Here is a 17,222-nt window from a genome sequence, read left to right as displayed (position 1 = left end):
AGAAATAGCTTTAGGTGAACTTATGTAAGGAAATTCTCTTTTCAATAATACAAAAATCAGGTGCACCTTTACGTAAAAATACGATCTTTGGTCGACTCTGGCCAGCAAGGGTGCAATCTTGTGTGAAGCAGCTGGTCTGAAGGAACTTGTATTGTTTTTCCAAAATGAAGCAGTTCTGAAGTTCAAGAATGGTTTTGGTTGCTAGAATTGTTCCTGTTTGCGCAGGTGTCCACTTGGCATTTGATTCTGATCTTATTTTCAATTGGGTAAAAAGTTTAATGATTGATTCAAGGAAAGATACAACTTCTGTATGTTTTTCATGTGTGTAGAGACTGAAACCCATTGTTGAAGAACGTGATGTCATCAGGTTGTACCACAGACCAACTTGATCACAAAACCATGCTGTAGTTGTGGCATTCTTGAGCAGGACTTTTTCTGGAATAAGAAAGCGAACGGGTACCATCACTTCGTTTGCCGATGAAAATTCTCCGGAGAAAATTACACGCACATCACTTATATGTTCAACCTTGACTTTGGGATCTTGTCCATATTTAATCATTTTTAAAAACAATTGTTTATGTTTAGTTGATTCATCAACGCATTTCCACTGCAATTCTGAAATTGGAGTAAAAATATTACTTTTAAAGATTATCAAAACAAGAAAATGGATTAACTCCGCCATTGCCCAAATGATTTGGATAGTAATTGAAAGCACATCAACTTAATTACAACCATTTTATAAATCACTCATTAAAGCATTCAGTTCAGGTAAAGTAATATTGGTATAATGCATCCAGAGGCGAAACTAGAGCGCTAATTGGGGAGGGAAGGTGGTGGGTGATATTCAAACATTCAGCCCTGCTGATTTCTTTTGAAAATAAAATCACCAACAAAAGAAATGTCGAAATGATATTTTTTTTGTAAATATCTGCATTTTTGTGCGTAGTACTTCGTCTCTTTTGTATTTTTTCAGACTCCCAAATAGAAATAAGTACCATCACTTCTTCATAAGACCAGGTTTCTCCGCGTTTCGACACATTTGCTTAAATAATAAAATAGAGACTTTGTCGTGGTGACAAATCTGAAAATAGTTCTAAAGATAGCAAAACGACACGATGCATTTCGGCAGACTACTCCTCAGATGTTAACGTCTGCTACATGAAAATTTACAATTTCTCGATATTTATAATGCCAAGAAAGAGTGTACGTCATCTCAAAAAGGGGAGATGACACTCAAAACAGAGATAAACTAAAAACATAATCCTTTTGTCGGCAGAGGACGGATTGGTTAACTTAATTAAAACAGCCTCCATGACGCGTAACTGAAAGAATGAAGGGCATTTCTTAAATGATTCTAAATGAACTCCTCTGAGGACAGTCTAAGCGTTCGCTTTATTAAACACTTTACTAAAGAAATCTTTTCTCTGTGTGAAGAAAAAGCGTCAAAGCATGTGTACAAACCCGTAAAAGTTGCCTTGCGATGAATGCTTGTAAGGAATTGACCGTTTATGGACAAGAACATCCAAAAACGCTAACTGACAATTTGATTGCTGTTCAGACGTATAATTTAAAGAAGGGTGAAGAGAACAGAGTTTATGTAAAAATAATTGGCGATTTTTGTCGTTACGAAAAAGGGAAAAGGTGTCGTAACGTAACGTTTGTACCACAGCACTTCCAGAGGCCCAGACGAGGCAAACATCTTACACTCATAATAGCCTACGAAAATATTAGCAACTACTGGTCCTAGTGCTCTTTACTTAAACTTTACTCACTATGGTATTTGCTATCTTTAGAACTATTTTCACATATTTGCTTATAACTGTAAAATACTGCTGCAAGCAAACACAGCAAAAACGATACGCGTGATATATGTGCTCGCACGAAAAGCCTGGTTACTAAGCTAAAAACATCGCCACGTAGATGACAAAATCACAGCACTACATGCAAACTACATTAATGACTTTCATACTCACATCAACAAACAGAACAGCCACATACAATTAACCAAAGATGTCGAAGAAAACGGACCTCTTCCTTTTCTCGACTGTTTGGTAAAACATGACAATCAAAAACTACGAACAACAGTTTATCGCAAGCCAACACATACTGACCGACTACTAGACCAATCATCTTACAACCCTACATCACACAAAGCCACCACAATCAGAACATTAACAAGACGTGCACAAATCATATGTGATTCACCGGACGCTATACACAATGAAAACAACTATCTCAAACGTGTTTTTGAAATAAACAACTATAACTCTGACTTTATCGAACGCAACACCTACAAACTCAACGAACCCAACGAAACGAACAACTCAGTGACAACAGCAACGATACCTTACATCAAAGGTACCTCTGAGACTATCTTGCGTATCTTACGACCATACAACATACGTGTCGCACATGAACCAATCACAACGTTACGCCAAGTACTAACGAACATAAAGGACAAAGAACAACCCAACGAACGACAAGGTGCAGTTTACAAAATAAACTGCTCCGACTGCCACGCCTCCTATATCGGGGAAACTGGCAGGAACTTAAACATAAGACTTACTGAACACAAACGAGCTACTAAGAAACAAGACAAAACTAATCACATTGCCGAACATCACCGAATCACAAAGCACTACATTGACTGGGACTCGGCAAAATGCATTACTTACAGTACTGACTATAGAAAGGCTTACATTAGAAAGTTGGTATACCAACTTGGAACAAACCCCCCTGAACAGATCACAGCAATTACCGGCACTTTACAAAGGACTTATTCACAATACAAACAAACGATCAACTTAAAACATGACACTTCACACTATTTCACAATGACAATACACAATTGACACCCACACATTACAACTAAAAACATCACACCTAAATCACACATCACAACTAAAAATGAAAATATTTCACTTCACACTAATTCACAATGACAATGCACATTTCCTGTACACACAATACAATGACGCAAGAACCAGATAACAAATACGGCTAACCTGACGTTTACTCCTCATTTGACTCTGACGATGACTACCGCTAAGGTTGTCAAAACGTCAGTCAACAACAACAAAAACAGTCCTTCTGAGGACTATACCAACCTGGACGATCTACATTTACAAACATGTAACGATACTCCCGGGTTCAAACCATTTACTTTAAGCTAAAGACATGTGATTAATCAAGATTGATCTCATTCTATTCGTGTTGCATGTTCACACTATCATGCGGACTAATCCGATTCGAGACTCTAAGACCACCTTTTGAGCTGGCCGAAATTAACTCTGATCGAATTCGTTTTCGCATCACTTGTAAGTGTTCACATTAGCTCTCGTACGGACTCTAATCGATTTCGAATTGATTTAAAGTGTTAGTGTGAATGGGCCCTAAAGTAGCACAAGTTTCCAAATTGACAATTCGAATAGCAACATGCAAATCGTCAAAACAACTTATTAACAACCAATATATCATAAACCACTCGTTAAAAGGAACAATGCTAGCAAGAGTGAAGCATATTGCTGATAACTGATACAATGGAATACAATGCATCCTATCTTCAGATTAGGGCAATCAAGCTTTTAAACAGGCAAATTCAGGTAAAATTTTTACGACTAAGACCAACTTTTGCGAAAAAATTAAAGTTATTTTGTCGCAAATATGCATGTGCGTTAAAAAAGAAAGCGTATTCCACACTAAACATTTCTGTGAAAAACAACCTGTTTTATACGTCGCATTTTACATGCGTCGAATGCATTTAAAACAAAAGAAATTGAGATAAAATTCCTCATTAGTTTTGTATGCAATCGACTCATGTAAAATGCGACGTAAAAAACAGGCTTTATGTAAATTTTCAATGATGCATTTCAAGTGCTAGCAATAAATCTATAGTTAATATACAAGGTGTATAGAAAATGATTGACTCGAGGAGACAAGTTCTCGAAAAGTAGATGCACGCTAAATAACCAAAAACCTTTACTAATTTTAAGTATTTTAATGTTCTTTGACATAGCAGACACTTAAAATTCGGAAAATGCAAGATTTTTTACATTGTTAAAAATCCTTCAAAACAGACCTTTCGGAAAAAATAATCAAAAAAAAAAATTTATCGTAATCTCAAATTTTTGGCGCACGCGCTGAAAACATGGATTTTTGCGTTTTTGCATTTCATACCTTGCTTTATACAACAAATACACTTTCAAGAATTGGAGTTGATAATTTCACATTGTAATTTATGCAATTTCCCGATAATGCATATATTGAACTTGATATGATAGCACAAACTTTGTTTGAAATGCACAAACTCGAAATAATCCAAGTTTTGAAGACATCGAGTTTGCCAGAGCGTGCACCAAATTACTTGAAACTTTGATAGGTTGTGCAACACAGTCCATATTTTGAATCTGGGTGATTAAATTGCTATTCTAATTATTAATTTTTGTGCACAGGGCCTGTTTGGAGGGACTGTTAAGAACAGATCATACCACAATTCTCCTCTTTTATAAACGGTACCTCGTCAACGGAGGTGTCAGGTTTTGGACAGCAGCAATTACCCATATATGGAATCTACTGTTAGTTACAAGTCAACAAAAGATTCTTCTTTGTTACGTCAGTTGTAAAGGCCAAATGTTTAATTCATCTGTCTAGATGAAAAAGACAAAAAAAATCAACTTTGTCGTTAGTGTCTCTACTTCAAAAGCATACGAATGAGCGTGCAGTCCCAGCATGTAGTATGGCAGATGAGAATTACATATGGGATTACACCTCGATTACACACGTGATACTCATGGTTTCTACCATTGCTTTATCTGCTGTGTAGCAGTGGCGTAGACTGCTTCATCAATAATTGGGGAGCCAATACTGATATATGTATGTTGTAATCTCAAGAAAACAATGGATTTCAAAGGAATTTAATACAGATTATAAATGAATATTGCCCTCCAATTATCGAGCTGGCTACGCCTCTGCTACGTAACCATAGCCTGACACTGTGGATGGGTGATATGATACCATCCATTTGGGAGACATCAAAACCAGATTTTCATACCAATAGGACTTTATTTGCACAGTTTGTTACATTTCACAATATACTATACAACAATCGAATTTATCAAAACTTTCTTCCAAGCATATAGGGGTAATTTTACTAATTTTAACAATGATTTCTCCAAAATTGTAAAATCTTGAAAACATTTTCTGAAACACAATGAGGTATTTCATGAGGTATTTGATTGCCAAGTATATAAATGAGTAATAGCAAAACAATACTTGGTGTTAAAATCAATATTGTACACAAATCATTTGTATGATGGTATTGGAAATCGAAAAACAGATCAACTCCTACCTAATCTTGTTTAAATAAAAAACAATGTATCTTGCTATAAACATATTTGACTAAAGTATACAAGTTAATTTTATTTTTAACTTTGCTTGTCACATATTTTAGTGCATAAAGTTATACAACAAGGTGCATTAAATTTGATTACCCATTTCTTTTGTGCTAGCTTTAGCATTTCAGATTTTAGTTGCATTTTTAATCTTATTTTCAGTATAAACAAAATATCACAACTTATTCACACATAGCTAAAGATTTCACACGTACGCAATTCTTCTATTTTGATTATGAAGCAGTTGATTCTTTTCAAAATGTCATCAGATCAAAATAACAGCTTTGCATTCATGCCAGTAGATAAACCTTACAAAATTTTCATGTTATATCTGTAGAGCCTTAAACTGATTTTTTTGTACGAAGCTTAAAGATTTAAAATGCTATGATATCTATTATGAACCAAACCCAATCTATATATATAATATAAATCCTAACACAGTTTTATATGCACATGAAAAACATGTGACTTGGATGAGATTTTAATTCGCACCTTTGGGATACTAGTCCGTCGCTGTACCTGTTGAGATACCAAGCCCATGGGGAATGGAGACAAGTGAAATGTCTTAGGATTTATATTATGAACCAAACCCAATCTAAATACAGTTAACACAAGAAGTTTTTATTTTGACAATGTCTTAACCTGGCAAAGAAATGAAGAACATAATTCTATTTGATTGTAGATCACACCAGAGAGATTGAGTACTGATAAATATGTCTCTAAGTAAGTACTTTCACAACATTCACAAGACATGTGAACAATAAGGAGAATCTAAATTCAAACAGCAAGCCTTTGCTTTGCACAAGTGGCATGATTAAGGGGGTGTTTACATGAATCTGGAATGACTTTCAATCCCGATCGAAACGTGATGTAAATCCGTGTTTACATGAAACTAATTGTTGTTTTTCTTCACACTCATTTTAACCCATTTAGCCTCTTTATTTACTTACAAGCTTCAATTTGCCAGAAGACAATACCCATGGCACATGCGTGCTTCGTCATTAATCACAATATCATTCCAGAATGAAACTCAATTTGCGTTTACATGAGATAAAAAGTAAATTTCGATCCGGAATGAAACTAGGAATGAACTCGATCCGGATCGAGTTGTGACTCATTCCGGATTCATGTAAACATGCAGTAGGATTTCTTTTAAAGTGGAATGAGTTCATTCCGGATCAAAACTCATTCCGGATTCATGTAAACACCCCCTAAGAACTAAATTATATGGCTTGCATTCCCAATGCAAATTACATTCACTATATGTACTTAATAAAACCAAGGCTTACTTTTCCTTATAATCTAATTCTTTCATAACGGTTTTTCTTCATTCCAAGAGCTTTGTGACCCATGTTCACGAGGAAGCTACAATGCAGCATAAGAGTTAACGTATCATGCATGGTTAGTTGTTTATAAGCTTCATATTTGTGCATTTATTCTCGTTAGCTTTTACTTTCAGGAAAAAACAATTTGGGTGTTTTTGGCAAAATTATAATATATCAATGACAGCTAATTTGTCAAGCAAGTGACCCTTATCCATTTTATTTTCACACTTGTAGCGCTTACAGCGTTTTACGAACTCTATCTACTTTATTGATTCATGTATTTTTTATTTACATACATGTCAAGTATTTATCTATGTCATTATCTATTTTACAATATTGAATACTTCTTACAGTCGTGAACTCATGTTTTTATAGAGGTCGATATATTCTAGTTATATTTACCACACAGAAGAGAACAAACTTAAGCGGCTCGAAACTAAGAAGTTGTTCCTTTATTTACATTAATGTTCACAACACCTATCGCTGATACAAATAACGCAAAATAGTTCACATACAAACGACAAACCGAAAGATTGACAAAGATAAAGCCAAGACAAGACTTCCCAAAAGTAATACTTATGAAATGGTTTACTTACATGTCAATTTACAACTCTGATACCAACACCATCGTCACAGAGAATGCACAGAATACTAACTTATTAACTGTACCTCTGACTATACGACAACTTACTCCCTGGATAAATATTCATAGGATAACGATTTACGAATGATTAGTGGCTAAAAAATATGGCCGCCGACCCCCGTCTCGCGTTTTTAGGAATTTAATCTTCAATTCAGAAATTTCTAGAGTTGGCACTAATACAATGTTGTAATTTTAAAGGTAAAATATACAAGAATTCAATTAAAATAACGAAACATGCATGGAGGTAATTAATAAGCTAGAGTCCCTCGGCAATATTCATGCTTTGAAGTTCCATACACACCAATGATACACACTACAATAATAAAATCAATCGAAATAAACTGAGAATGTAGATCTTGACCTAACAAGTGACAAATGACTGAAAGAGACAGATCTGGCTAACTATTTAAAAGACTGAAATTCATAAATGCCAGCTTGTGGCTTAAAATATACCATCTTTTGTCTAAAGAAAAATGCAACACAACTAAGCCTGAATAGACAAAAATTCAGCAACTTTGACTTCGTCATCATTAACCTCATCGTACACAGATTTCCTTTTAACAATTTCAAAGCTGCAACAAAAGAAATACTAGGAAATGATCACAACCTCACATGAAAGTGTCATTTTATTCAAATATTACCAATTTCCCCAATTCAATAAGTTGTTCTTTTTATGCGTATCAATCTTTTACTCGATGCACCAGATACAAGTGAAGAGATTACGGTTTTTGGTAGAATATTTAAGAAAAGTGACACGTACACAGCACTAGTTTGTTGTTACATAGCTATTTACCGTTAAGATCAGGGTAATCAATAACAGCTTCGCTTTTCTTTCCCTTGCCTTCTTCAAGTTTTACAGGATGTTCACTGTCTAAAAAATGTTTGCAACGGCAATATACAGAATTCAAAACAAACATGCATTAAGTACAATAAATGAAGAGGAGAACTAGAGTGAAAAGAACAAATATAGTGTCATGGACCCCTAATTTACAGCTTGCCATCGAAAATGAAAACTCATTTCTGTGTCTTACTTGGAAAATGTTTCTCTAGATCAGGTCTTGCCTTTCAGTCACTCAATCTTATGGCTCTGTTAACTAGATAAGGCAGTTCCTCAAAAAGTTGAAGAAAATACTCTTGATAGTTTCCATCTTTAACACATGATGACAGTTGTGGACGAGATTTATCATGCCAATGCTGGCGAACGTTTCGTAAAAATCTTAGGCAACCTAACCATGTAGAGTCGGATACTTTATTGAAATGATTAAAGAATTCAGGATCGATACGGTCCATCCAATCTATTGAAAGATTCAACTGCTCACGAAGATTTGAGGGAAGAGAATGTGGAGATGATGTCTTTATTTCTGGTTCATTCCCAACATCACACAGCAAATCAAAATTCTCTTTATCGGTTTGTAGATAAGGGTGTTTTAACGCCTTTTTGGCCGATGGTCTGTCTTCAGGTTTTAGCTGTAGCATCCACGATAAAAGGTCTTTAAACGTGGCATCCTTGATTTCGTTCAAGCCATCTGGATTTCCTTTCAAAATGTTGTCCAGTCTATGCCGTTCAATTCCAAAAGGATGTTTCCCCTTTGTTGCAACATAATAAGCCACCATTCCGGCATTCTATTTTCAATAAAAAATGGAGTTAATTCATTTGTTAGTTGCAAAAAATACAAATTCAGTTCCAAAAAAATCAGAATAATGTTCTCTAATTAAGAATCGTAGCCATAAATTTTTTAGAGCAATCTAAATGAGAGACATACAATCGTAAAACCAATAAGGCAATAACAACAATTCATTATCATACCTATACATATTTTTATATTCTATACAGTAAAACTTGTTTTTCGCCACTATATGACTGTACAATGAAGGTAAACAAAAATTTTATTTAAAAGTGATAATGATATCAGTGACAGTGATAATGATATCCCTACCAAATACAACATTCAAACGCAAACACAACATTGACCTGTAGTTGGACCTCTATTTCTACTTCAAGAACTTACCATAACATCAGACTCTTTTTTGTAACGAACTTTATCAATTGATTCATCTGATGCGTCATATGACTCTGGAGCTATCCAACCTTTAGCTCCTCTCCTCTTTGTATGCTTTGATGTGTCGAAGTTTCATTTAATAATTTTCGACTTATACCAAAGTCAGCGATTAAAAATTTTCCATCCACATCTCGAAGAACGTTTGATGGTCTTAAATCCCGATGAAGAATAGAACACGGACCACTGTGGAGGTAAACTAGACCATTCAAGGTCTGAATAAGATCTTTAGGAACGACTTTTTGAAGATCTTGCAAACAAGAAGATTTCACGTAACTCTCTAACGATTCTTCACACAAATCCAATATCAAATACAAATAATCTGTGCCTGGTTCTTCTTCAAGATACCAATAATTCACAACATAATTTGAGCGCTTGGCATTCAACTCATTCAAAATATCTTTTTCTCGTTCTGCTAACTCCGAACAGTTATCTCGAAGCAATCGTTTTACTGCTTTTCCATAACCATCTTTTCCGAGTCCAAGGTAAACACGAGTTCCATCACTTCTTTTCCCAAGCAAAAACTCTTCAGAACAAATAACCTTTACACCATTAACAAGTTTAACTTTTCTTGGATTTTCCTGCCCATATTTCTCCATCATTCTGAACTTTTGCTGGTGCATTATTGATTTATCACAACATTTCCACGGTTGAGACAGCAATTCTTTAATTAAAAGTAAATTAGACTATTTAGAAAGGAATAAATCAATGTATCAAGAAGCAATTTAATTTTCTAATTATACGCACATCAAAAAAATGTGACTATTTGACAAGATTTGAAATACCTACACCGCTTTGGCAGTTAAGGTGAACTGACTTTTATATTTAGCTACGAAATGCTTCTTTATATTTAGCTACGAAAGCCTTCTTATATTTAGCTACGAAAGCCTTCTTATATTTAGCTACATACAAATTCAAACTTGTCGCATTTAAGTCAAACGTTTGACGCAATGGAATTTGAGCATTGTCATTACATATACAGAAAGAATTCGCAAATTTTATGGCAAAGCGTACCAGTGTTAAATCATAAAGAGAATACGATAAAATAAAACTTACAATAATTTCAGTGCTTGTTCCACTACTTAAAGCTTTTGCTTCGTCTGATGAGAAGCAACTATCAAAATAATACGTATGACTTGTTTTGCATCGCGTATGTAAATAATCTTTTAACAATGGAAGCATTTCCAAAGATCACAGCTGGAAAAACTATACTTTCCCTTAGGGAGGGTGGGTGGAGAAAATAAAATTTGTGAATATTGAATTTGAAATCTTTTATTTAAATTTTATATGCGCATGCAATTGAGCATGTTTTCTATCGTAAAGATAAAATTTGTTTTACGGATTATAAAATTAATGTATATGAATATGCCCCCCAATTATTGTATTGGCTACGTGCATGATCCTGTGCCAATAAATAATATACAAGTCTTACCAATCGTAACACGAATAGTGCATGAGTGTAAATAAGAAAATTAGTGAATTATTGTAGGCGGGTTGTAAAGAAAATATAAAGTCAAATTGGGTCTACAGCAGCTTGCTAGTGGCATTTGCTCCGTACGTTACAGTTACTACCAGTTTTTGTTCATGCAGAGAATGTGAAAATGGAGTAGCCATTGTGGCATGTGGGTGATTAATCTGTCTGACCAGCGTTCTTGACATGAAAATGGCTGTTTACTCGCATGTTTTATTGTGCGTGTTAAATTAACTAAATTCAAATTCTAATTATAGTCCAGTTGCCAAATGCCACTTTAAGACAGAACGTTGCTGTGAAGGACCCCAAGGTTTTTGCACTTTTTGTATCTTTACAAAATATAAAATTCATAATTTTAAGAGTGTCAACTTGGCACTCTTGGTGAAAATCTAATTTACGAGCTCATATATTGGCTGACACATTCTATTTCTAGATTTCAGCCATCCAAACTGTCTCACCTCTACTTTTTAGCACATGTTTAAATAAATTATGAAAATAATACTTACTGATACAGGCATGCTATGTTGTAGAAATGTAGATACAAAATGAGTTACAAAGATTTTATAAACAAAGAGGTTAGGAATCTAAAATTTTATTATTTGGCTGTTATTGAACATTTCCACTGACTGAATAAAAAATGCTGCGAACGAGAGATTGTCGGGTTTTGTGGTGATTTTGACAAAGGCCATATGAACATTTTCTAAATTACTGTAATTTAACCCGATAACAAAGACATATTTTAATATTGCATAAATGTACTCTTTCAGTCATACCTGTTTTATGACTTCTTTTGCATTTATTTCCTGATCTTTCACCGTATTTTAAAAATAAGGTCATTGTTTTGACATAGAACAGTCATATCCAGATTTTAAAGTACAATGATATCTTATGACTCATATATGATGTAAAGACACACGAATCGTAATGGAACATTTATGGAATATTTTGATTCTTTCCAAGACGCACAGCTTCATCTATCTTGACAAATTCTGGAGCATTTTGCCAGTTACGATATTAAATAAACTCTTACAATGGCCTTCTGGATTTAGTGGATCAACACATAATTGCAGCTTTTCCCTCAATTTCTGTCGATTTTTTGCATCCGAAAATATACGTGCTGGCATTTCTTCGTTATGGGTAGCTACATCGTTTGATGATGCCTCTTCATCTTTCATTGCAGAAGCACATTTAATCAGATGGCTGCAATATGAAGACTGAATGCCCAACGAGATATTGCTGAAGAGTTTAAAGTTTTACCAATTTAGCCGCCTGGCCCATTACAATAACCCATAAACAATGTTTCGATAAACATATCCGACCAAACTCATTCCATAAACCAGGCTTATGGCGTATTACATGCTTCCCTTTCATAAATCTATCTCTAAGTTCCGAGACGCTCCATTGAGCGCAAGTTATATAAACCATATCTTGCGTAGTTGAAATGCCCACCCGCAAAAAATTGGGCATCATAGCCTCTACTGCTCCAAGATGTAAAGGCCAGTCACCCTCTTTCTCTGCCCGAACAAACATCATCATGATGAACACTGGTTTAATGAAACTTTCTACCAAAATTTTGGTTGTCCTACTTTTCTCAGCCTTTTCTTCCATTACCAATGTCAAGTGCTCAAAGCACTAGATATCTTTAATAACATTTCGTAAAATTTCCTTAGCAAGCATTCGCAGAGTCCGGACATTCTGAGGAAATCGTTTACCAGAACGCTTACGGTCAACACCTGCAAAAGCCGCTTGAAGGATCTCTTTAAAACCCATATCAGACATAAGTGATCCAGAGCATCCAACAAAACCCACGAACATATGCATTCCTCAATGTCTCGGATGAATTTCTTGAACATATGCGGATACGCCAAAAGGATGTTTACCATTACTCGATATAGTTGTTGATCAGAAGTAAAGCTGTGTAATCCTGGCCAGTTTTGGGTCTGAGGTAAGTGAATGCCATCGACTATGGTGACGGGGATCCTTTCGCATAAAACATTTTCACCGCAAAAACACAGTCTTCCTGGAAAGAAAACGTTGTTCTTGAATTTGATTGTCGTGTACGTTTTACAACAAACGAGCAAGTTGTAGCATCAGTTTTTTCTTGACTCACGCTTTGAATCTTTAAATGACGCTTTATATGGGTCAGTGACAGTGGCGTGCGGTCATGCAAGCGTAGGCAAGCGCCGCTTGCCTAAGCATTTTACCGAACAAAAATTTTTTGGATCAATCTCTGAGCAAAATCAGTTTAAATTTTTCTGTTCTAAACAATGTCAATGTAATCTTTTGTCTAAATTGTCTTTACAGTTGAAATGCTTGCTATTTATACGCGATTTACTGTCGTGGTTTTCTGTTTCACTTTGCTACACTTGTAAGATGAGTTGAGTGGATTAAATACAAATTAAAAATTCCTTATTTATTAACCAAGGCAAGCGTGCTTGCCTTCGGAGCTCAATTTGAACATTTGCGCATGCGTTAATCTAGATTTGGAGGCTTCTTATTCGAGGAATATCGAAAGGCAAGCGGCGCTTCTAAGGGCGCCGCTTGATAGCGATTGGTCAACAGTCTTGTACGCTCGCAATTTTAAACACATATCAGCGCACGAATAATATTCGTATATTCAACACATTGGACATCCGAATTATTCACGCCGTTAATGTTATCGTTTATTAAAAGATGACTGAGAGCGAAAGGTAATGTTCTGATTTCTAATTCAAAGTAGTAGGTGCTTTACTGGTTATTTTATTATTTTCTGCGCACAATGTGCGTAAACAAGCAGGGCCGCAGTCTGCAGAGATATCGAAATGCACGCAAACGTGTGTTGTGGTAAAGTATGACTAGCATTATGACCAAAACACTATGCTCTTGTCAGTCTTGTGTCGTTGAATTCGTAAATTAATGACTAAAAATAAAAGGTACAAGATACTAAATAATAAACACGACTCTCCGATATTCTGAAGTCAGTGCCAGACACATTTTGAAGAACGGGAGAACACGTTGCCATGACGTCATTATACCAAAATATAAACATTAAACAACGCCATGGCCTCAGTTTGAACACCGTGCCAATTTTGTGCGTGAAACTGGCTGTCAGGGTTGTCAATAATTGATTGCAATTAAATTGTCTGCCCAATCAATTAATTGAAATTGATGGTTTGTCCAATCAATTAATTTTAATTGATGCTTTTAATCAATTAATTGGTTACAAATAATTGCAATTAATTGAAACTCGATTAATTTTGACAACCCTTGTATACTTTGTCTACATATCTTTTAGTACTACACACTAACATTAATATCGTGTAGAAATAGGTACGTCTATTGTACAGGCAATAGCAATAGGTATAGCAACAGTAAATATATTTAACTTTTTTCTCTATGTCATAGGCCACACATTTAGGTTCTATAAGTTTTCAGATTCCCATTAAGAATGAAAAAGCGAAGAAGAAAAAAAAATGTAATGTCAACATGGCATAATTCGAGTTTTTCGAAAATGTAGGCCTACAAAAAAACAAATTTAGAAATCTAACAAGAATACAAATACAATCACATAAATTATGTGATTATCAAAAAGGCAAAAAGGGTTGCAACCAAGTGTTCAACCAAGTGTTCAGCAGTTTTTGCAGATTGACCTTTGATGGAGCTGCTGTGACAAGACAAAAGTAGTTACAATGTAAAAAAAAAAGAAAAAAGCAGTCAATGCCCAATCAATTAATTGAACATGGGAGTTTTGCCCAATCAATTAATTTTAATTGATGCTTTGTCCAATCAATTAATTGGTTACAAATAATTGCAATTAATTGAAACTCAATTAATTTTTGACAACCCTTGCTGGCTGTTCTTAATTGTTATAATCACGACTGCTACAATACATTTCGCGCCTATTGTCTTGCAATTTATGTATGTAGAAGATATTATCTGTAGCATGTAATACAAGATTATGATATTGACAAGAGCTTCCTTTTGCGTAGTAGTTTTGATATTTGTATCCGGTAGATATCATGTAACTGATGTAAGGTATAAATAAGATTGATGTTCCTATAAAATATATAGCATAGGAATTTTCATCCTTTTATGTTCTACTTCTACATTCGGTATTTTCACGTACACCACGACCCCAGCGCTTGCCTATTAAATTCCGTCACCGCACGCCACTGGTCAGTGATGTATACGATGATACACAAGACTTGCAACATTGTATTTGAATGTCAGGATTCCCTTCAAGGATTCTCTTTTTCTAACCATTCATGAATGGAATCTCCTCTAGTTTTTCCCGTGTCAATGATTTTTTTCACTCTTTCTTTACCTGCCTTCATTAACACTTTGCTTGTGCCTTCACATTAAAAAAAAACATTCATCTATCTTCGAAAAGTTCCAAAGGGACTTCCAAATTTTAAATAACAGCACAAAATTTCCACATTAAATTATTTAATAATGTAGAAATAATTGTTGAATAATCCTCAAAACTTTTCCTTAGTTCTTGCAATAAACATGATTGCTTTACTAATGGTTTGAGCTACTTCATGTAACGTTTGTAAAATTATTTTGTGACTTAAATATAAGATGTATGCAAAAATAACTATTTCTTGATATTTATGCCCAAATACTGATCGTTTACCACACAATAAATCTTCTATTGTTGCTGTACCCTATAGCGTAACATTTCAAACAAAAAGCATTGTTTGCTTTTCAATATGGCGTCCATTTTTAATAGAAGTACGCAGCCAAAAGCTCCATATTTCATTTCCCTAAAGGGTGCTCAATTTGCACCCTGAAAATTACAAATCGCCGTGTTACATAAATACAAAAACTCTAAAAATCTGTTTGGGGTCCTCCAAAACAAAGTTTAGCCTTTGGCAATTAGTTAAAAAGTAATTAGAAATTAACAGGAATCTAATCCAATAGACACCAGAAATATAAAACATAAAAATCATGTCTAGCCGACATAAATTGACTAAATATGGTTAAAAAACTCAACCCTACGTTAAAAATGATTACATGGTGGTAATTTTCGTTCCAGTGCTGAGTTCGACATATGGAGAAGTTAGAACGTTAAGGGGCTGTTTACATGATCCCAGTTAACCGGGTTTCAGTGAGGCTTGAAATGATTTCGAGGGATTGAAAGGGGCCAAAACTTCAAGGGTAAATGTTTGTTAAATGCCGCAATTCATTCCTGTTGTAATTCTCAAATTAGGCCAAATTGGCTATTTTCATTTTAAATGTTTTGCGTAGTTATTAAATCAGAATATTGTGAAATTGCTTGAGAAGATTTATCTGATGACAAGTATTGAATCGTTTCCATTTGCCAAAATCATTTAACGCTTGGCTGAATCGCGGCTACCCGGGCTCCTGTTATCAGCCCCTAATTGGTGCTCCAATTTTAGCCCGATTAGCTAAACAGGGTTGAAATTTCAGCACCGGGCTTGAACTCAGCACAGGGTTAAAAATTTGGCTTATAATTGCTCGTATGATATAACGAATGATTTGTATTAAGACTGAGCTGAAGTTTCAACTCACTTAACGGAGCTCAATTCAGCACAGGGTTGAAAATGCCCATGGCTGCGCAACTGGCTGCTGTATATTTAATTAGTTTGCTGGCTGCCGTTGACCATTTCATCATTCCTATTGGTCAGAAATTGCAGTTGACTGGCCGCCACTATGGTAATCACATCTGTAATAAAATATGCGTGACACAAAAAATTTCAGTAGAGTGGCTTCTACTGTATATTCACTATACTGTGGCTGAGCTAAGCTTTACTCGTGAAAGTTGGTGTAAGCAAGTTCCTCCAGTGTTCGGCGGCATTTTTGAGCGCTTTCCGGCAAGCGTGTCATATTTTTCAGATATTCATCATGTTGAATAATGTTGGTCACGAATGAATGTTTCCTCCAAGTGAGCGCGCATCAAAAGCTATCGCCTCAGCAAATGTAACTTTACGCATGCGCAAAGTAACTCATTTTATACTTTAGACGAAGATGGCGTCACAAAAGGTGATAGCTGATATAATGTTAGAAGACCAAATTTATTTATCGAAAGCGGTTTAATCCAATCTACGATACTTCCGAAACTGCTCAGCATCTTTAGCGTCCAGCTCACGGACAATATTTGTAGCTCCCTGTGTAGGCCGTCCAGAAATCCCACACTTTGTCCATGTAGTTGATTTAGCTGCTATCAAACGCCTTCGCCAAACGCAAAAATGGCAAAAGCAACATTTCTTTGTCTTCTACACCTGTTGACGAATCAAACATACCATAAACAGCAGCCGTTTTGCTTGAATAGCAAATATTACCGTAGACAGAGCATGCGTAAAGGTTACATTTGCTGAGGCGATAGCTTTTCAT

The 17,222-nt window shown here is 35.2% G+C and overlaps 2 protein-coding genes across 5 annotated transcripts in view; both read right to left on the bottom strand.

Annotated features, from left to right (window-relative positions):
- Window positions 1-17,222, bottom strand: part of LOC124438475 — an 89,420-nt gene that overhangs the window by 9,033 nt on the left and 63,165 nt on the right. The window contains exons 1-5 of one of the 4 annotated variants that reach the window (XR_006946103.1): window positions 7,312-7,473; window positions 6,680-6,755; window positions 4,488-4,646; window positions 509-615; window positions 67-435 (exon numbers count right to left, since the gene is read on the bottom strand). The exons of 1 other annotated variant lie outside the window; for it this stretch is intronic. The gene's annotated coding sequence lies outside the window, so the exon portion shown is untranslated. Of the gene's footprint in view, window positions 1-66; window positions 436-508; window positions 616-4,487; window positions 4,647-5,882; window positions 5,991-6,679; window positions 6,756-7,311; window positions 7,474-17,222 lie in introns of those variants that run through there. 2 more of the 4 variants (XR_006946104.1, XR_006946105.1) reach the window with 2 other exon arrangements.
- Window positions 8,424-10,017, bottom strand: LOC124438759 (serine/threonine-protein kinase/endoribonuclease IRE1-like). The gene is made up of 3 exons (XM_046988958.1): window positions 9,547-10,017; window positions 9,368-9,472; window positions 8,424-8,945 (listed from the first exon to the last, which is right to left on the bottom strand). The coding sequence occupies exons 1-3, from the start codon at window positions 10,015-10,017 to the stop codon at window positions 8,424-8,426; spliced, it is 1,098 nt and encodes a 365-aa protein (XP_046844914.1).

This window comes from Xenia sp. Carnegie-2017, unplaced genomic scaffold, assembly GCF_021976095.1.
Source record: "Xenia sp. Carnegie-2017 unplaced genomic scaffold, XeniaSp_v1 HiC_scaffold_19, whole genome shotgun sequence".
Classification (NCBI taxonomy): domain Eukaryota; kingdom Metazoa; phylum Cnidaria; class Anthozoa; order Malacalcyonacea; family Xeniidae; genus Xenia; species Xenia sp. Carnegie-2017.
Note: the sequence above shows the minus strand (reverse complement) of the source record. Positions and strands in the feature narration are given on the sequence as shown.